Source organism: Esox lucius, chromosome 14, assembly GCF_011004845.1.
Source record: "Esox lucius isolate fEsoLuc1 chromosome 14, fEsoLuc1.pri, whole genome shotgun sequence".
NCBI classification, from domain to species: domain Eukaryota; kingdom Metazoa; phylum Chordata; class Actinopteri; order Esociformes; family Esocidae; genus Esox; species Esox lucius.
The window spans coordinates 3,012,033-3,034,386 of record NC_047582.1 but is presented as its reverse complement, the minus strand read 5'-3'; the positions used below and the strand labels follow the sequence as shown (position 1 = coordinate 3,034,386).

The 22,354-nt window shown below is 39.5% G+C and overlaps 1 protein-coding gene across 2 annotated transcripts in view; it reads right to left on the bottom strand.

The window, feature by feature from the left end:
• The window catches only part of ccbe1 (collagen and calcium binding EGF domains 1), a 94,855-nt gene that overhangs the window by 2,027 nt on the left and 70,474 nt on the right, over positions 1-22,354 (bottom strand). For both annotated transcript variants that reach the window (XM_010901860.5, XM_010901861.5), the window contains exons 4-11: positions 18,033-18,085; positions 17,182-17,316; positions 13,414-13,554; positions 11,353-11,462; positions 9,452-9,560; positions 8,100-8,239; positions 3,446-3,481; positions 346-381 (exon numbers count right to left, since the gene is read on the bottom strand). In XM_010901860.5, coding sequence (XP_010900162.2) covers positions 346-381; positions 3,446-3,481; positions 8,100-8,239; positions 9,452-9,560; positions 11,353-11,462; positions 13,414-13,554; positions 17,182-17,316; positions 18,033-18,085 — 760 coding nt within the window. The remainder of the gene's footprint in view (positions 1-345; positions 382-3,445; positions 3,482-8,099; positions 8,240-9,451; positions 9,561-11,352; positions 11,463-13,413; positions 13,555-17,181; positions 17,317-18,032; positions 18,086-22,354) is intronic.

The window sequence follows — 22,354 nt, the reverse complement described above, 5'->3', positions numbered from 1 at the left end:
ACTGCTTTTGACCAGAGTAATCATCAGTAATGCACTACATAGAGAATAGGGAACCATATGGAATGCATTGCAAGGCACTGTTGTAACATTACCACTCAATTAGAGAATTAATGAGATTATGATCTCTCAACTAATTTTATCTTTGCTTTAAAATGTACATTTTATGAAAATGTGATATATATTCTTTCGAAATGTTATACAAATCTTGTACATTTGCTACATTCCTGAGAAGATTATATGGTCAATGTGTATGTTACTCAGCTATAGTCAGCTATATTATATTACTTTATATCATGCAATATGGTTGAAGAAAGACAGAAGAATGGCATCAAAACAGTGTCTTACTGGAGGTCCGGATAGTCCAGGAGCCCCTCTCTCTCCCTAGAGAAATAAAACAAATATTCTGGTGAGGTGAGTTATAAATAACAGTGCAATAAGGCATTAAAAGACAACATTGACTATGTGAGGGGAATCCCTCTTCCAAAAGTATACATTCCACATGAGAGATGGAAGTTCATTTCGAGTAAACTTCAAAACCTTGTTCATCCGTTATCCGTAATCAGATTTATTTATGAGTCCAAACAATCATTCCAATGTAAAATAGTAATAGTGACCAGTATTATGTTTACTTTATGCAAATGCTCAAGAGTTAAGCAGGAAGCAAATAATAATGTGGTCGAGTTAACTGACAACTCTTAAAAACACTTTGGTCAAAGAAATTTGCAGTTGATACTGTTGCAGTGATATCCTATCAAGTGATATCCTATCATTTGATAATACTCAAAGCAATTTGAATAACATTGTCAACAACATCTTAGTAATAGAAACACTCATCACTAAAAATAAAATCTACTAAGGCATAACATTTATAGCTAAAATATTCCAGAGCTAACAGACCACATATGAGAACACGCTAGACAGGGTTATGGCATTTACGACCAGGCTGTTTAAGGGCCTCAACAGTGAGCCTGAGGAATTGTGGAATTTAGCAGCACTTGTTTAGTGTAACATCTGTTGTGTCCAATGCATGGAATGCCAACATGCGAGCTTAGTATGTACACAGGGTCCACTGTGATATTGTAGCATTACAGTTACTCACAATTGCTAAGACATTTCTTGAAACCTTCACCCATTTTCTCAAAACTTTAAATACAGATACACATCTCTAAAAAAAAACGGACTCTCCTGTCAAAATCAAACACACCTAAAAACCATTTAATCTGTGCTCAATATCAACACAACACATACACACAACCAGTCAATATACATACATTGCAGAGAATTTATTAGATACCAGATAAAAAAAAATGGAGGACACATTGTCCAGGGCATGTAGTTACAAATTTATTTAAAAATTGTAAATAGCAAACACATTTTGCTAAAAAAAAAGTATAATAATCACAACCCTGTTCAGTGAATATACTGAATAAAATTACTGCAAGTAATAAATTATTGAATGTCTGTATATTCAGCAGGGGCATAAACATACAGTAGTCCACTGCAAAAGCCCAATGATCAAAGACATCTCTAAATAAAAAGCACATTACAATAAACTCAAAAATCTTTTGCAACTGCAAAATCAAAGGCAATTAAGGCTGCAAGCAGCGTTTAGTAGTCAGCATTAAGCTATTAGTATGCAGATTGCAGTTTTTCCAGTAGGACACATATCCAACTCATGTCCATAGCTGTAAAAATACTACATATATATTGCAAGTGCATCAAGATCGGACATTTGGTGCCAGAGCAGTTAATTTTAAAGTGTTTTTCACAAATTCTAAAGGGCCGACAAACCATTAAAAGGAAGCTAATGAGTCCCAATGGCAAATATGTTCCATGTGAGAAGGTGGAATTATCTACCTATTTTCAAGGCTTGAGTATGGTTGAGTATGGTGAAATTGCTAATCTGAAAAATCTCACTAGCTCCACCATGTGGTTGATTAAAAACATTGCAGTACTTTTTTGCGTATCCTTTCCATGTCCTTATGAACATATGTACCAAGTAGAATTATTATACCATTATCCTTGTAGGAGATACGTCTATATACACTCACCTAAAGGATTATTAGGAACACCATACTAATACTGTGTTTGACCCCCATTCGGCTTCAGAACTGCCTTAATTTTATGTGGCATTGATTCAACAAGGTACTGAAAGCATTCTTTAGAAATGTTGGCCCATATAGATAGGATAGCATCTTGCAGTTGATGGAGATTTGTGGAATGCACATCCAGGGCACGAAGCTCCCGTTCCACCACATCCCAAAGATTCTCTATTGGGTTGAGATCTGGTGACTGTGAGGGCCATTTCAGTACAGTGAACTCATTGTCATGTTCAAGAAACCAATTTGAAATGATTCGAGCTTTGTGACATGGTGCATTCCTGCTGGAAGTAGCCATCAGAGGATGGGTACATGGTGGTCATAAAGGGATGGACATGGTCAGAAACAATGCTCAGGTAGGCTGTGGCATTTAAACAATGCCCAATTGGCACTAAGGGGCCTAAAGTGTGCCAAGAAAACATCCCCCACACCATTACACCACCACCAGCCTGCACAGTGGTAACAAGGCATGATGGATCCATGTTCTCATTCTGTTTACGCCAAATTCTGACTCAACAGAAATCGAGACTCATCACACCAGGCAACATTCTTCCAGTCTTCAACTGTCCAATTTTGGTAAGCTTGTGCAAATTGTAGCCTCTTTTTCTTATTTGTAGTGGAGATGAGTGGTAACCGGTGGGGTCTTCTGCTGTTGTAGCCCATCCGCCTCAAGGTTGTGCGTGTTGGGGCTTCACAAATGTTTGCTGCATATATTACAAAGATGTTTGGGAGCAGCTTTCTTCTTGTCATATACTCAAAATATCCCCATGGTGGTTAGACCTAACGGGTAGGCAACACTGATCCTGGTGAGTCTTGGATCCTGCAAAAATTTTTACTAACCAGGCACCACATTGAGCTACATTGTGAAAATCCCGGGTCAGTAATTGCCCAAACTCCTCAAACCTGATCTCCAGATCAGGTAAATCAAGGACAAGGGCTCCCCTCTGTGACATCCCAGGACCAGATATGCTCTCTCCTGTGTTAAAATCTGCATTTTTGCTGGAATTCACTGAGCTTTCAATTGCCTCTGTAAGATAGTTTGTATAACTCAATAGTAATCACATTTAAACATATTCCAACATCTCTAAAACTTTTGCATTACAAAAAACTGCCTTGGGTGAAACTGTGAGAAGGGCCGTAACCAGATGGATTATCTTTTTCCCAGATTAGTTTTGTGTAACAATGACCAATTGAGATATGCTAATTAGATGACAGAAAATGTGTCTGAGATCATGCTAGAAGAGGACTGGGCAGGCAAGCTCCAAAGTTGCATCCTATGAGCCCTGGTCAAAAGTATTGCCCATGAGAACAGTATGCCATTTGCGAAGCCAAAAATCACACTGTACCTTTCTGCCATCTTTTCCCGGGGCTCCCACATGGCCCTGCATGAAATGAGAGAAGACATCCAACATCAGATCATTCAGATCCACTTCTGATGTGGACGTCAACAAGGATTTTATAAACCGGGTGATTTGAACACTGAATTCTGATTGGCTGAAAGTCATGGTATATTACACTTTACGCAACAGGTATGACAAATATTTATGACCTTATTATGTTAGTAAGCAGTTTATAATAGTAATAATGCATAGTAGGGGTTTGTGATGAATTGCCGATATACTGTTGCTAAGCGCTGTGTCCAGGCACTGGGCGAACAGCCCATAGTTGTGGTATATTGGCTATACACCACACCCACTTATTTCTGGATTAAAGAAATCAGGTGTCCTGCTCCAATTAAATTACTTGAATAGCAAATAACTTGTGTATTCAATTTATATACTGTAATCATAATCAGTGGGGACTGGGGGCCAAAAGCTGGGACTGCTGTTATGTTAAAATCATTGATTCATATGGTGACACAATGAAATGGACACCACCTATCAGACAAACACACATGTAAAGCCAAAAAAAAAAATCGATCCTTGTTGGGTTTAGAAAAAGGATTCCCTATTTTCCCTGTCACTTATAACTAATCGTAACCCTAACTAACCTTGACATAACCCTAACCTCAATAACCTAACTCAGTGCCCCAATCCTAACCCAAATAATAGATGTATGTTTTGCCCTATATTTACAGTAAACACCATCCCTTAACTGTACTTCTGGCCCTAATTTTGAAAGCAAGCAAGTTTATTAATATAGCACAATTCATATAGAGAATCAATTAAATGTGCTTCACAAAAAATGTAAAAATGTTATAGAATAAAAGCAATAACTAGAATAAAAACAACAATAAAACAAGTTGGAAAGCAACATAAAAATTATATCCTAAGAAAACAGAAATAGAATAAAAACAAAATAAAAACATAACTGATAGATTCCATAGTAGCATCCATGAGGAAGCTATAAAAACTGTATGGCTAACAGTGTGGTTAAGTTTAAATGCTCAGTCATAGGCACGTGAACTAATCTTAACCCTAAACATAACCGCTTAGGCGGAAATAGTATTTTGTTTTGGGGCCTGGCAAAAGATCAGTTATTCCTTGTGTGAATTTTCAGTTCCAATAGGGTGAGTAAAAAATTATCACACACCTGAGATACACTCCCAACACACTCAAACATATGTGATCAGGTTGCCAAATCTCCGCACTGAGCCCTAAACCCAACTTGGACCTACTATAGGAGTCAGAAAGGAACTTGAAGTCAAATACACACTGAGCAAAAACAATATACAGTGGGGAGAACAAGTATTTGATACACTGCTGATTTTGCAGGTTTTCCTACTTACAAATCATGTAGAGGTCTGTCATTTTTTACACTTCAACTGTGAGAGACGGAATAAAAAATAAAATCCAGAAAAAATCCAGAAAATCACATTGTATGATTTTTAAATAATTAATTTGCGTTTTATTGCATGACATAAGAATTTGATCACCTACCAACCAGTAAGAATTCCGTGTCTCACAGACCTGTTTGTTTTTCTTTAAGATGCCCTAATGTTCTCCACTCATTACACGTATTAACTGCAGCTGTTTGAACTTGTTACCTGTATAAAAGACACCTGTCCACACACTCAAACAAACAGACTCCAACCTCTCCACAATGGCCAAGACCAGAGAGCTGTGTAAGGACATCAGGGATAAAATTGTTGAAATGCACAAGGCTGGGATGGGCTACAGGACAATAGGCAAGCAGCTTGGTGAGAAGGCAACAACTGTTGGCGCAATTATTAGAAAATGGAAGAAGTTCAAGATGACGGTCAGTCTCCCTCGGTCTGGGGCTCCATGCAAGATCTCACCTCGTGGGGCATCAATGATCATGAGGAAGGTGAGGGATCAGCCCAGTACTACACGGCAGGACCTGGTCAATGACCTGAAGAGAGCTGGGACCACAGTCTCAAAGAAAACCATTAGGAACACACTATGCCGTCATGGATTAAGATCCTGCAGCGCACGCAAGGTCCCCCTGCTCAAGCCAGCTCATGTCCAGGCCCGTCTGAAGTTTGCCAATGGCCATCTGCATGATCCAGAGGAGGAATGGGAGAAGGTCATATGGTCTTATGAGACAAAAATAGAGCTTTTTGGTCTAAACTCCACTCGCCCTGTTTGGAGGAAGAAGAAGGATGAGTACAACCCCAAGAACACCATCCAAACCGAGAAGCATGGAGGTGGAAACATCATTCTTTGGGGATGCTTTTCTGCAAAGGGGACAGGACGACTGAACCGTATCGAGGGGAGGATGGATGGGGCCATGTATCGCGAGATCTTGGCCAACAACATCCTTTCCTCAGTAGAGCATTGAAGATGGGCCGTGGCAGGGTCTTCCAGCATGACAACCACCCGAAACACACAGCCAGGGCTACTAAGGAGTGGCTCCATAAGAAGCATCTGAAGGTCCTGGAGTGGCGTAGCCAGTCTCCAGATCTGAACCCAATACAAAATCTTTTGAGGGATCTGAAAGTCCGTATAGCCCAGTGACAGCCTCGAAACCTGAAGGATCTGGAGAAGGTCTGTATGGAGGAGTGGGCCAAAATCCCTGCTGCAGTGTGTGCAAACCTGGTCAAGAACTACAGGAAACATATGATCTCTATAATTGCAAACAAAGGTTTCGGTACCAAATACTTATGTCATGCAATAAAATGCAAATGAATTACTTAAAAATCATACAGTGATTTTCTGCTTTTAGATTCTGTCACTCACAGTTGAAGAGTACCTATGATAAAAATTACAGACTTCTACATGCTTTGTAAGTGGGAAAACCTGCAAAATTGGCAGTGTATCAAATACTTCTTCTCCCCACTGTAGTTACAGTAGATTAACTCCATAGCCCATAGATCATTTCTACTACTGAAAAAAACAGTGTGGTAGATTTCTATACCGGGTTCCTCAGTATCATGCTATACTGAGGAACTCTTGGTGTTGACAGGTTAATGTTTCAACATTCAGGATGCGTTCCAAATTACCCTTATTCAACTATATTGTGGACTACTGTTGACCAGAGTCCGGGCCCTGGTTGAAAGCAGTACACTAAAAAGAGAATCGGGGTTCCATTTGGAAAGGAACTAAAGAGAAAACAAGTACTGCCCTTTTATGAAACAACCATGAACATAAAATATTCCCTCTCATTTCTTCTCCAGGTAAAATACATTAACAGTGAACAGTCAACAACTCAGGGGCAAGTTAACTTGCATGATGGCAGAATGAAATGGGCCTGAAATAACAATAAAGATTTGAAATGTAAGGCACTTTGCTGCTCCGCTGTTTTCTCTGCAATATTATTTAACTGTTGGTTTTCACTCCGTTGAATGAGTAGAGTAAAAGGGCTGCAGCTCCACATTTAATCCGTTTCATTCTCAATTTGCATTACATTGTGGTGCACTATTTTCGACCCATAAACTCTGGTCAGAAGTAGTGCACTATAAAGTAGTGGAAAGGTTACCATTTGGCATACTGACAATGTGATGAGATATGAGGCAGTTGGGCTCGCACCCAGCTGTCTCCCCAGGAAGACAAATCAGACAGTGTCATGTCGGGTTCAAAAACCAGCACAGAAGGCCCAAACGGCCTATTCCCTACATTGTGTAGAGACCCATGTCCTGGTTTCCCTTCAATGAGCATCCACAGCTGGGGAGGTAAAAGCCCTGTTTGTGTTTGAGAAGATAAAAGCGACTGAAGGTGACTGCCGACAGACCAATCTACAAATTACCTCCCATGATCAATAACAACTTATTTTTATTTGTAGATCAAACAGTCACAGTTATCTGATCTATAAACATTTTCAAATCTCTCGAACATGGCCACAGTGTTTTGTATGTGCGAGAGTCTGTTTGTTTGCTGGGAGAGAGGTTGCAGCCAGCTGCTGGGGTCAGAGTCAGGACAATAAACCAGAGAGAAGAGGGTGGAAGGACAGATGAGGAGGAGGGGAGACGGACGGGTGAGAAGGGAGACAGACTGTCCTGCTGCACCGTCACCAAAAACAACAAATGGAAATGTCTCTGTCCCTGTTTTTCCACAAAGCTGCGGAAAAAGCAATGCTATTTCTTACTAAAGACAATCAAAAACTATAACATGATATGAAGATAACGGTGAAAAAATACTGTACTTAGGACGATTGGCGTGTGCAAGTATATATATGTGGGATCTACTGTCTCACTTCGTTATCAATCATATTATCAACCATACCAGCTTAACAGAGGCGTTGCTAGGATCACAATACATTCAGAGCTTAGCCCACCCGCCCACCCTGCCCGGGACAGAAAGTACAGGGTTTTGAATGTACCTGTGGAAAATGGCGATGTACACACTGCAATGTCATATATCGGAATTATAGATGAATAGATCAGGAGCCATTTATTTTATTATAATTTCTTTGGTCAATTTGAGATCCAGGGCTATTCATAAAAGACCCAGGGTTATAGCCTTGTACGCCTTGTAGGCCTAACGATGCCACTGGATATCTATGAAGGGTCCTTATGGATTGAAAGTGAGTGTAATTGAAGGCTGATACAAGGGATTCAAATACAAGGTGTTTATGGACTAGGGTTCTGCTACTGGGACATACCATAGGTCCTCGCGGGCCCTGCTTGATATGGGAAAGGTCGGGTGTGGGACCAATGGGGCCCATCAGTCCCCTGGGTCCAGAAGGACCAGGCGACCCCAGCGGCCCTGTTTGGCCCGGTTGGCCCATTGGCCCTGGATCACCTAAAGAAATAGAAAACAACAGGTGTGGGTCAGTGGGAGAGACCTAAGAGGCTTTCGTCATGATACATAACATAAAGAGCTTCTGTAATGGAGGACACTTATGCTACATGCAAGCTGCCCTCTCGGGCGGGGCATATCTTACAAATTAATGCCAGCGACAACCAGTCAACCTGTATGGGGAAACATCCGTCTTGGCAAATATTAATAAGTATTTAGTATTTGCGTGACTCCACTACTCAAAAAGTATTACGACGATGCCAAGTCAATGATTTGTTAATTTTCAAATAGCAATTTACTTTGTATGACGTTATGAATGTATCACTCACCTGTGATACCAACTCTCTCTGAAACCTTCCATGCATCTACTTTTAAAATAATATCACTGTATGATGCCAGAGAAGCATCATAAATATTGGGGAAACCGGATACCACAATTATAAGTTTGTCATGAATTTTTTTTAGCTAACAAGTGAGTTTTTAGCTAGCGAGTAGAAAAGAGAAGGCACTTGAAGATGCAGGGAACATCTGCCCTGCCATTGGTAGTAGGTGGAAATTAGCATAAAGTTGAAAATGTCTCAACTCCCAACCGTCCCTAGGAGATTTTACTTCAGAGAGTAGCTCTGCCCAGCGTTGCTGTGATTTGCTGGCTCTCTGTGGAATTTAGTGAGAGTGTGTGTCTTTGTAGCTCTAGTGATCAGACAGTGTGCACGTATGGTAAGAGAGAAGATGCAATAGGTTGTTAACTGTGTTGCAGGTACTACAGGAGTTTGTCCCTATGGACCTCACCAGAGTAACTCTGCTAATTGAGAAGTTCAGTGATTGACTAAAGTCTTCCCAGTTGGTTATAAAAACACATTAATTGTCTGTAGCCTATGGCAGGCCAAGACCATAACCTGTCTTATATCATAACTCTGACCTCCTGATCAGAATAGTCAAAGCCCTTCTCTGTCTTGGTACTCTGAAGGTGCAACCATCTTTAAATTGAAGCTACTACTCCTCCAACCATTGCCTTGATATGCACAATATTTTATCTTTTTTTTCTGTAGCACTGGATTTGATGATTGTTACTTCCATTATAAAATGTATGTAACACTACCAGTTTGTGTGGATGTCCCACCAAGCCATTTTAAGATGAATGCAACTTTTAGTGGCACTGGATAAGAGTGACTGCTAAATGACAAAGAGCAAAGATAATATACAAAAGCTTATAACCTGGAGGACCAGGTGGACCAGGAGGCCCAGGTAGGAAAGAGTGTGACGTCAGCATCTTCTCACTGGTCATCTGCTTGGTGAAGTCAGCATTGTTTGGCAATAAGGCAATCTACAGAAAAGAAAACAAGTGATATTGCTGACTGCAGTTGGCATAAATTAGAGGAAGCCAAAAGGGGGACTACAATGTTGTGTCCACTGAACAGTTAAGGACCTGTAATAACTGTTACTACATAGAAATGTACCACTTATAGGACATGACAATTACCTTTTTTTTTGTGAAAACTTGTGCACGTCAAAGTACAAGTGCAATCTGTTGGATGTGAAACCGGATATGCTATGTTTATTTTATTTGTTATTTTTTTACAGCTACAAACCTGTCAGACGCCAGCCCAGGAAATCCCTCTGCATTATTCAGGTAGACTAGGGGAGATCCTGGTCAGTTCTATTCTCAGAGGGTTACAGAACTAGTCTTTTGTAACTATCACCAATGGGCATGGCAACTATGAGGTGGAGAGGTGAGTGACATATGCTATTTTCAAATGAAGCAGAAGATTAGGTTGCAATAATAGATAGTGGGCAGGGTTGAGAATTCAGCCACAACACCAGGGTTATCACCCCTGCTCTTACGAAAAGACTGCCATGAATATTAAGTGACCACAGAACCAGGAAAGTTGTTCCATCTGAAAGACACACCCTATACAGGGCTATGTCCCCTTCACTGCCCTAGGGCATAGGGACTACAATATATAGACAAGAGAGGAAGACGGTTTTCTGCTGGCCCTCCAACACCACTTGTTTGCAAGTCATACGACTTGGTACGTCCTTGGGCAGGGGCTGAAGACTCAAATCCAATCATTATTCATGATTCACATGCCAAACATGCCACAACATGAAAATGAGTGCACAAGTATAAACAGGGTATTCTATTCAAAACAGCCTGTTTTACATTTGTGCAGTGTTTCTACATTATGTGTAGTATTATATATTAATATACACAGTGTCATATCCAAAACAGTCGGTTTCATATTACACCATCTAATGCAATCATGCCAGACAGTCAAAACCTCTGCCCCACCTCTGTTTTGTGTTCACCACACACATTTTGTTTCTTAGCCTGTAGTCCAAAGTAGTGGACAATGTATGGATAAGGTATCGGTGTACTATGAGAGCCACACCAAATACTCAACCCACCATCCCAAACCTCAATTCAATGAAAAAAATACCCTGTCATTATGGACCACACAGATTAGAACTATACTTCATATGTTACTGTGTAGAGTGCTGAGCAGCCCTGTTGACAGACTGGTCTACAGATCAGGTCAGACTGGGAAGGCTGGAAATACACACTAAGCAACGTGCATGTGTGAGATTGTGTGTGTTTGAGTGTGTATGTGTATGCTTATACGGCAGTGTTTGTGGTTGTGTGTGGGAGCTTGAAGTGCACATGTGTTGAGTCTTTTGCACCGTTAACCCAGCACTTTACAACCACAGACATAAGTCAAGGAATCAACTAGCTAGCTGCAGTATTTTAATTATTTTCCTTTTTTTAACTATATACAATAAACATAGTAATGAACACCAGAGGATCTATAAAAGATGGCCCAGTGTAATTCTACCTGAATACAGTGGCAGAGAAAAATGGTAATGATATACAGAGCTCTTTGGTTAAAGCTCTTTTGGTTAATAAATCAAGCAAATTATTAATCCTGCTCCATTTAAATAACTAAATCCAACCAGCTGTAAGTGTCTAACTGGTAAGCAGAACCACACAGTAAATATAAAATATATACATCCTTACAACACCTTTCAATAAACTAAGTGTAAAGTCTTGGCTGTTAACTAACAGGATCCAAACAGATGCGTTTAATGAATTGGTTATCTTGGTGGAAATCAGAACCAACTTTTTGTTTGAGCTGAAGCACGGTCATCTTCATCTGGTGGAATTCTTCACATGTGGCAGAGCATGTCCCCGCCTTCATCACATTGTCGGATGTCTCTGACAGTCGAGCGGCTGCAAAGGGAACATGAAAATACCAAGGATTTTACCTTATTTAATCGTTACTTGTTTCTTACTTGAAAACCGGGGGAACGTATCTCACATTTACTTGTGTCATAGTTTTTGGTTGATTAGAAAATACCTGTAACACATATCGGTGGCACAATCTTAGGGAATGTTTGCGAGCAGGGTCCAACCATTTTGTAACACACAGATCTTTCTCACAGTCTCCCGCCTGTTATGATCCAAATAATTACAATACTTAAAGTAATTAACACAAAATAATATATGTAACATGATCTTGAGTGATTAGTGATTGGCATAGGTTTGCTGTAAAAGCTGTAACATTGTGTGTGGCTGGACATCATAGACGACAGCAGGAAGTGTCTCTAGTAAATGTGTTATGGAGCACTGCATGTTTGTGTTAGAGGGGGAAGAGTGACTGGTGGTCTGATTATATTGGAGACCACATGCCTCTTTTCTATCAGGGAAGGTGGTGTTTGACTACTCATAGACTCATGATGATCGGCAAATCCTTAGCGGGTTTGGGAGAGTCAAAGATGGAGAAGTGTCCTCTAATGCACGTCTCGCCATTCTACTTCCCAACACATTGCTCGCTCAACCACAAAATATTTGTTGACACCGTCATGCTTAGGGGAGAGTGCATTCTCTGGCCAACAACCACGAAGCAGGAGAAGACCTATCACAAAAACTTGCAAGAGCACAATGTGATGATGCAACCCCAAGACATTCTACCTCATCCCACTCTGTACGGAGTCAATTTTCAGCGCCATCTGTGGGATTACCTTGCACTGTTGTATGCTGCAACAGTGAATTGAGATGGGCATGGTATGTATATGAAAGGTACGAAGAAGGGAAGAAGTGAGGCTACGTTATCGAGACCACTTCCCATGCAATCATTTGGCTTTGCTGTAAGTAGACCTAATTTTATTGCAGCACAGGTGAAAGCCTGGATATGATTATTAACATTAACATATTAACAAAGACTTTCAATCCCACATACTCGGCTGTTCTCCCTGCCTCCCTCCCTTGTTACCTATTCTAACTTTTCAAAAGAACTAACTTTTGTTACCCATCCACATTTTTCAAAAGAACATAAACCTTATAACAAATTTCATGGGGGACTAGCACTACCCTTGGGGGAAAGCTATGTCCAAAACCAGATGATGTCACCATTAAAATGTATGCCTTATGCCTGGAGAGGTGAGGACTTGTGAATGTATTCCCAAACAGCGTGTCTGGATGTATTATGCTGCAGCACGAAGCTGTGCGTGAATGCGTTTTGGAACTGTGTGTGATAGCGTGCGTGCTAACTTTTCCCAGCAAGGCTTCCAATGTGAGTTAAACTTGCTTGAGTGGAAGTAGCAAACATCCAACCCCTGACCGCTTCATTTGCTAACCTTTGACTGAAACCAAAAGTTGCTCTGCCCCTTTCTACTGCAGTCCATTTTTGCTGTCTGTTCGAGATGCATCAGGCAAATCAAAACAGGACAGGAGTCAAGGGGCAGTGGGAGCTGGAAGACAGAATCGTTTTGACAAGCAAGATAATGTGATCTATAATGGCTGCCATGTGTCCTGCCTATGCGTACTGTGTATAGCCTATTGTCTTCATCATCACTATCAGATGTGCCTTCACGGCTCTCCGCTCACAGAAACATCCAAGAATACAATCTCAGAAGAAAGGGTTAAGTAAAATTTTGGGTAACATACAAAATGGTGGTTGGTTCCAGGTAGAACATTTTTGAGTATCATAATTAACCTTTTCTCAGAGGGACAAAATAGTTCTACATGGAACTTAGAAGGGTTCTTCTAAAGGTTCTCAGAAAACGGTTATAAAAGGGCTATTGGAGAAGGTTTAAGAGGAATGCATAGGGGAACTAGTTTAAGATAAGAAAGAAGAAATGACAGCTGAAATCCCCCTTCTCCACCTCCTAGTCATCCTCACCTCTCTCCCCCTTTGTGCAGGTTTTCCCATCATCTTCCAGGAAATAGCCTCTCTCACACTCACACTTGTAGCTCCCTGGTGTGTTAACGCAGATCTGAGAGCACACTGTCATGTTGTCGTTGCTGGCACACTCATCAATGTCTACGAAAGAGAGACAGTAGGGTGAAGAGAGAGCAGAGAGAGAGAGAGATTAGTGGAGAGAAGAGTCAAAACAAGGGTGAGAGAGAGGGAAAGAAATGACGAAGAACTTCTATTACAGATTTTCTCAATTGCTAAAACACTAAACCCCATTCTCTGAATCAAATTCTCAGTGGCCTAAACCCATTTCTTGAATCAGTCACTCTTTTGGCAAAACCTAAAACGAATTCAGGTAGTTTGTACAAACCTGATTCCAAAAAAGTTGTGACACTGTACAATTGTGAATAAAAACAGAAAGCAATGATGTGGAAGTTTCAAATTTCAATATTTTATTCAGAATACAACATAGATGACATATCAAATGTTTAAACTGAGAGAATATATAATTTTAAGGGAAAAATAAGTTGATTTTAAATTTCATGGCATCAACACATCTCAAAAAAGTTGGGACAAGGCCATGTTTACCACTATGTGGCATCCCCTCTTCTTTTTATAACAGACTGCAAACGTCTGGGGACTGAGGAGACAAGTTGCTCAAGTTTATGAATAGGAATGTTGTCTCATTCTTGTCTAATATAGGCTTCTAGTTGCTCAACTGTCTTAGGTCTTCTTTGTTGCACCTTCCTCTTTATGATGCGCCAAATGTTTTCTATGGGTGAAAGATCTGGACTGCAGGCTGGCCATTTCAGTACCCAGATCCTTCTTGTATGCAGCCATGACATTGTAATTGATGCAGTATGTGGTCTGGCATTGTCATGTTGGAAAATGCAAGGTCTTCCCTGAAAGAGACGACGTCTGGATGGGAGCATACACTCACCTAAAGGATTATTAGGAACACCATACTAATACTGTGTATAGATAACTGCCTTAATTATATGTGGCATTGATTAAACAAGGTGCTGAAAGCATTCTTTAAAAATGTTTGCCCATATTGATAGGATAGCATCTTGCAGTTGATGGAGATTTGTGGGATGCACATCCAGGGCACGAAGCTTCCGTTCCACCAAATCCCAAAGATGCTCTATTGGGATGAGATCTGGCGACTGTGGGGGCCATTTCAGTACAGTGAACTCATTGTCATGTTCAAGAAACCAATTTGAAATTATTTGAGCCTTGTGACATGGTGCATTATCCTGCTGGAAGTAGCCATCAGAGGATGGGTACATGGTGGTCATAAAGGGATGGACATGGTCAGAAACAATGCTCAGGTAGGCCGTGGCATTTAAACGATGCCCAATTGGCACTAAGGGGCCTAAAGTGTGCCAAGAAAACATCCCCCACACCATTACACCACCACCACCAGCCTGTACAGTGGTAACAAGGCATGATGGATCCATGTTCTCATTCTGTTTACGCCAAATTCTGACTCTACCATCTGAATGTCTCAACAGAAATCGAGACTCATCAGACCAGGCAACATTCTTCCAGTCTTCAACTGTCTGGCACCAACAACCATGCCATGCTCAAAATTGCTTAAATCACCTTTCTTTCCCATTCTGACATTCAGTTTGGAGTTCAGGAGATTGTCTTGACCAAGACCACACCCCTAAATGCATTGAAGCAATTGCAATGTGATTGGTTGATTAGATAATTACATCAATGAGAAATTGAACAGGTGTTCCTAATAATCCTTTAGGTGAGTGTATGTTGTTCTAGAACTTGGATATAACTGTCAGCATTGATGGTGCCTTTCCAGATGTGTTTGCTGCCCATGCCACACGCACTCATGCAACCCTATACCATCAGAGATGTAGGCTTCTGAACTGAGCGCTGATAACAACTTGGGTTGTCCTTGTCCTCTTTAGTCCGGATGACATGGCGTCCCAGTTTTCCAAAATGAACTTCAAATTTGTATTAGTCTGACCACAGAACACTTTTCCACTTTGCTACAGTCCATTATAAATGATCCTTGGCCCAGAGAAATGTCTGAGCTTCTGGATCCTGTTTAGATATGGCTTCTTTCTTGACCTATGGAGTTTTAGCCGGCAAGGGCGAATGGCACGGTGGATTGTGTTCACCGACAATGTTTTCTGGAAGTATTCCTGAGCCCATGTTGTGATTTCCATTACAGTATAATTCCTGTATGTGATGCAACACCGTCTGAGGGCCCGAAGATCACGTGCATCCAGTATGGTTTTCCGGCCTTGACCATTACGCACAGAGATTGTTCCAGATTCTCTGAATCTTTGGATGATATTATGCACTGTAGATGATGATAACTTCAAACTCTTTGCAATTATTCTCTGAGAAACTCCTTTCTGATATTGCTCCACTATTTTTCACCGCAGCATTGGGGGAATTGGTGATCCTCTGCCCATCTTAAATTCTAAGAGACACTGCCACTCTGAGAGGCTCTATTTATACCCAGTCATATTGCCAATTGACATAATAAGTTGCAAATTGGTCCTCCAGCTGTTCCTTATCTGTACATTTAACTTTTCCGGCCTCTTATTGCTACCTGTCCCAACTTTTTTGGAATTTGTAGCTCTCATTTGATATGTTATCTATATTCTATTGTGAATTAAATATAACTTTGAGATTTGTAAATTATCCCATTCCTTTTTTACTCACAATTTGTAGAGTGTCCCAACTTTTTTGGAATCGGGTTTGTATATTTATATATTGCATTCACTCTGTTTGCAAAACTCTAAATCACATTTCGCACTGTGATGCACTTGTGTTGCAAAATGGTAAACACGGGTGGCAAAAGTTAAACACAACTACAACACAGTTGTCATCGTTTACATACAGAGACTGAAAATAGTTCACACTTGTTTCTAATGATGTAATCAAACTAATTGTTCAGAATATAACTCAGTTCAGTGTACAAAGGTAGCACAGATCTGAGGCAGAGGCGAAGAGTACGTGTCAGAGGTGGTGGACAAAGAGGAAGATTACGTGTCAGAGCTGGAAGAGTAGGTGTAAAAGGTGGTGGACAAGGAGGAAGGGTATGTGTAGGGGGTGGTGGACGAGGACTCAGAACACTCCTCTAGCCGGACTCAGCACAAAGACATGATGCTGAGGCAGAATGAATATCTCACAGACTTTGATTTTGCAGTTGCACAACATTTATGAGTTCATTGAAATGTGCTTTTCGTTTAGAGTTTTCTTTGATCACTGGGCTTTTGCAGTGGACTACTGTATGTTTATGCCACTGCTGAGAATACAGACATTCAATACTGTATTACTTGAATTAATTGAACTAAGTTGTAATTATTATACTTTTTTATTGCAAAATGCCCTTTTAAAAATGCCCTACATGCCCTGGGTGCTGTGTTCTCCATTTTTTTAATTTAGTGTCTAATGAATGCTCTGTAGTGTTTATATATTGACTGTCTGTTTGTACGATCTGAAAGCATTGTTTGATTGATAGATTATGGTTTTAGATTAGATGGTTTTGAGGTGAACGTTTGAATTTGACAGAAGAGTCAGGGGTTTTGTGAATGTATTTTAAAGATTTGGATCTGTTTTTAAAGTTTTGAGAAAATGGGTGAAGGTTTCAAGGAATGTGTCTTAACAATTGCGAAAAACTGTAAAACTTGTATTCTTACTCTGGTGTAACATAGCCTTTATTGTCTTGGCTCAGTTACTGTGTTTAAGACAAACAAAAACAAAATGCATATATCTCACCAAGACAGTATGGCTTCTCTCTGTTCCGGTGTCGTTCTCGGTCATACCGGTAGCCAGAGTAACAGGTGCACACCACACGTCCAAAGTGGTCTGTGCACTGCTGTTCACAGGGGGCGCCAGCGCACACATCATAATCTATGCACACACAAATGTGTCAGAAACACATTTTAGAGATTACATCTCTGTCTCACCAACACAGCTAGGCCTGACCAAACCAAATATGTTTTGTACCATCTTGCTAGCTCAGATACAAATAGATCTGGGAGCAAGCAATCATTCACAAGTCTGATTACAGAATTTGTCTGTGCCTATTGCACATACTACACATTTCATACATTACTATTGCACTGCACTAAAGCATAGCCGTATGTAATAATTAGCTTAGGGGACAAATACAATGTTATAGAATTAAGAATACATGATGTCTTGTATTATAATATGATTTATTATGTCATGCCTAAATATCTTATGTCATGCTTGAAAATGGAAAAGAAACACATTCCAATAGACTTGTAACATAATTTTTGGCTTATCGATGACATGTAAATTCCAAACATATTGCAAAAGTATTGTTCCAAAACAACTGAATAATCAATTAAGTTCCTGGCAGGCTTTCTTATACTCTCACCAAGGTTGCAATAATAGCGTATCAGTGCCAGACAAACTAATTTATGGGACATATTTCCCAAAATATTTGTAAAAAAACAGACACTGCATGCATGCCAAATTACATCATATTCCCTACATAGTGTACTACTTCAGACCAGGCCAAATAGGATGGTAATGGACTATATAGGGAATAGGGAGCCATTTGACACTCACAATCAAACAATCCAGGAACGCTTCCATACCTTCAGGAATGCACTGGCCCAGCACAAATTTGAAACCCTCACAACATTTCCTCCTGAAAAAGATCCATGCATAGCACATAAAAGTCAAAAGACAACTCAAACCAAATAACAGATTATGTGAACTAGAAAGTTGTTGCGGTAAAATTAAAGACAGCTAATGCTCTCTTCTCATGAATACAGTTTACATATCCACAGTGATTCATGATGCTTATGTGCTGTTTGTGGTTATGTGGTATAATAGCATAACCATAATTTCCTCAAAATGAGCCAGGCAGCTGTGTGCCAGGTTTGTGTTCCTTTTTTTGTCCTATTATGGCACGCTAGTCTCAGATCATCTCTAGTAACCCTTTAAATTAAAGTCAATCTCTAAATTAAAGTCAACAGAGATCAACAAGCACTATAGTGAATAAATTGGCCCTCAAATCCCCAATTTCTACTGTTGCAACGCTTGACTGATTAACCACAACACCAATAGATTTGTTGGTTATGTGGGAGATTGTTAGAATTAAATATCAATATTGCTTCATCATAACATATATATATGATATTAAACATGCCATATTACTCAGTATATTAAAAGAAGAATGCAATCACTTCGACATATTGAACTAGCATCAATGACAACACAATAGTAAAAGAGACCACATTTGCTTTCTGAAGTATTTTCTCCCTCTTCAGCCAGTCTATAATATATCATATATTTTGGGAAGAAAGTGAAATGAGATAAACAGGACATCAGAGGCAAAGTGTTCTCTCATGATGTTCCCCTCTGTCCCTAACAACTTACACCAAAACAGACCGGCTACAGAGGCTTTGCTACTGTAACCTGCTCTACAGTATCTCAGACATAGGCCTGACTCAGAACTAGACAACAACAGTACATGTTTGGGTAGGTGGTCCAAACCTGTTCCCTGGAGCTTTACTGTCTTGAAATTCTCTAAAACATTTCCCAAACCTCACATGTTTCTTATAACCCTAAACTAGCACAACTGATAGAATAACTAACAACTATTTTGTTAATACATTAGTCTGTCGATTATTATTGGGATCTTTAACAAAATATTATTTAATATATAGAATCCCAGAAAAATGTCAGTAAAAGCTTATCTGATTAGTTAAATAATTTCAATGGATTATAAAAAATACAATATCTTTAATTTATTTCCTATGCCTCAAATCCGTCAATAAAAACATATAGAGAACATTTTCATTTTATTTACGATTTATTCAACCTTTCTCTACATATAACAGATATTTTACAAAGCTTGTCTAGTCATCCTCTTTAGAGTGGTGTACAGCTGCTATGAATAAAAACTGTCCACGTGTATCTGCATCTGATTTGGTTCTGAAAGTCATTACATTTAGATTCAACGACTATGTCGTGGTGGGAAGGAAAATGACAGCAGTATGCAAAACAAAAATTACTGACAAAATAGCCGCAATGTCAAAATTTGTGAGACACCTGAAAACCCACAAAGACAGGTAAAATGACTAATGTGGTGCTGTGCCTATCTAGCTAGATAAAGTGAGGTAATGTCAGAATGAAATGCTGTTGAAATAACACTTGCTACATGGGGAGATGGGAAAATCTATTATATTCATGACATTTCCTGGTGATTAGTTAAGCAAGTCTGATTCATGGAGGGTTATACAGTACATTCCTCAGTTGTCATTTACCAATTTGAACACATCCTGGACTTGTCATGTGTCTCGTCTTCCATTATCATTCACACCAGGTCCCAATTCGGTCAATAGTATGTGTTTAAATATTGCTCCTCTGCTCCCCTCATTTGTCGGTCATTGTTCCATGTCTCCGTTTGTGCACGTGGCGAGTGTTTTTGATTAGTTTAAGTCTTTATTTTCGGATTCAGTTTGTGCTCAGTGTTATTTACAATTAAACTGACAACATCGACTGCCACTCTGCCTGCGCCTGGTTCCTTCCTCTGAACCACTACACCAACCGTGACAGGTTCCTTTAAGCTAATTCAAGAATTCAAAATGATTTGATCATCTTCATTGTATAACACAATTTTTCCTAACCACTGACTTGAAGACTTGAAACCAAAAATTAGGTACTTTTGACTTGACTTGATCTGAGATGTGGATCTTGGGACTTACCCATTATTACTTGGGACTTGACTTGAGACTTCATGGGTAAGACTTGAGATTTGCTTGAGACTTGCAAAAATGGGACTTAGTCCCATGTCTGGTATGCCATGACCAGGATGTGAACTCCTGGCTGCAATGACGCAGCTGTAATTCGGGGCAGTGACAGAAGTCCCAGTATAATGCATTATTACGTTATGTAAGCATGTCTTTGCCCTCACGATGATCACAATATACATATGGGATTTATAAAAAGTGGTGCCATATGTTTGAAAGTTCACCGTTAACTCAAATGGTCACATTTGGTTGCAGTTAGTACTTCACAGTTTAAGGATGTTATAAGGGTAATATATAGCTTACACACACACTTCAGAAATTACAGCTTCTATTCTGTTGTGGTGGTAATGTGAGGTCATTCCCATAAGCATGCCGGTTTATTATATGTGCCAGACATTTCACAACACCGACGCGCATACACATACCCAGAAAACAGACACACACTTGTTTCTATTCCTTCATTCTGAGTGGTCTTTGGATGGCACTGTTCAGCAGACTTTCTCTTCTTACTTCCTTTGATGGAAGCAAGCAGTCTGACATGCTGGCAGGAGGAATCAGCATGTTGCAGCTGGTGCTTCTGTCTAACAGCTGTTTTGGAGTGGCAAGCCTGGGATTATTTCATTTTTTAAATATTTTATCATTGCATGATCAAAAGTGCCTCGAATAACAGAAACCAACCAAATAGTTGAGTAAGTCTAAAGCCAAACTTGTACTTCAGATTGGCTCAAGCACAGACACGGTGTTTGAGACGATTTCACACATACATTAGTTGAACCCATCAGAACAGCAGTTTTACAGAATGATCAAAGTTTTTTGGGATTTTCAGACACACACACCCACAACCTGGCATAAGTTTCTACTGCTGAATTATTAAGTATGGGTTCTCCATTGCCCGTACAATTTTATTGCGTGAATTAAATAGTTAATGTATTGGTGTGTATATATGAAGCCTGGCCAAAATAAGTCTGATAAAAAACAGAGATACTGAGATGAGGTCTAATAACTAATAGTATTTAAGTTAAAAAAATTAAATGTAAAGGAATAAAACAAAAAACATTATTTGCTGGCATTTGTGCACAACCTTTATAAAGGGGGTTGTAACTGTATTCAGATTTAACCAATCACATTACATTCCAAATCATGTTAAAATGTAATTTTCTGTCATCTGACATAAGTGATTCTAATTATCATTAAAAAAAGATTGGTGTTCCTTTAAGTATACCTTGAAGGTGCAATTCTGAGCTGTGGGGTAGGATGGCAAGATAGAAGGCAATTATCACATCCAAGCCCATATGTTGCATGTGGAAAAATGTATTATGATCTGATGTGAAATATAAATCACAAGAGAACAGCCCAATCAGAATCAGGACCAAAATCCTATAGAGACTATGTGGATTGACCTAAATGGGGCATTGCACAGGCAATCCCCACACAATTTAATGAGCTTGAAATAAATTACAAGATCCAAATGTGTTAGGTTGACAGAGTCTGATCCAAAAAGACATACTGCTGTAATCCATGAACAATATGCTTTATGAAGTATTAGTTGATGTGTGTGCAAACACATGCAATCAAAATACTGCCAGTTTTTTTTATTGTTTTATTATTATAATGTAAAACCTATACATATTGTGGGTTAATACATTTTATTAAAGAAGCAAACATTTTTGATTATGTAAAGGATTTCCATCTTTACATAATCAAAAGTTGTATTTACAATAATAAGAGAACATAGACTTTTTGTGTACTTTATAAGTAAGCAACATGCAACATTTGTTGAATAAATATATTAAGACTACAAAAACCTCACTGCAATGCTGTCAATAGACAGACTAATCTTCATTAATTTAAAAGTAAAGTCTGTAATTGGGTAGTTGGTCAGATCAAGTTAGCCATATGTGTTAAGAGATGGGATCAGAACTGCAACAAAGAGCTCCCTTCTTCAAAATTACAAGCAGGACTATTGAAAAAAATCTCCCCTCCTATTCTAAAATGTAAAATGCAAACTAATCTGCTCGTTATCTCACGCAAATCTCACTCATTACCCTACAATCTTTCATGATAGATTTTTGGGACCATTTATATTTATGCAGTCTGTCCACAAGAGATTATAAACAGGCTGGTTGGGCAGGTTTTTTTCATACCATGGTCATCTTAGT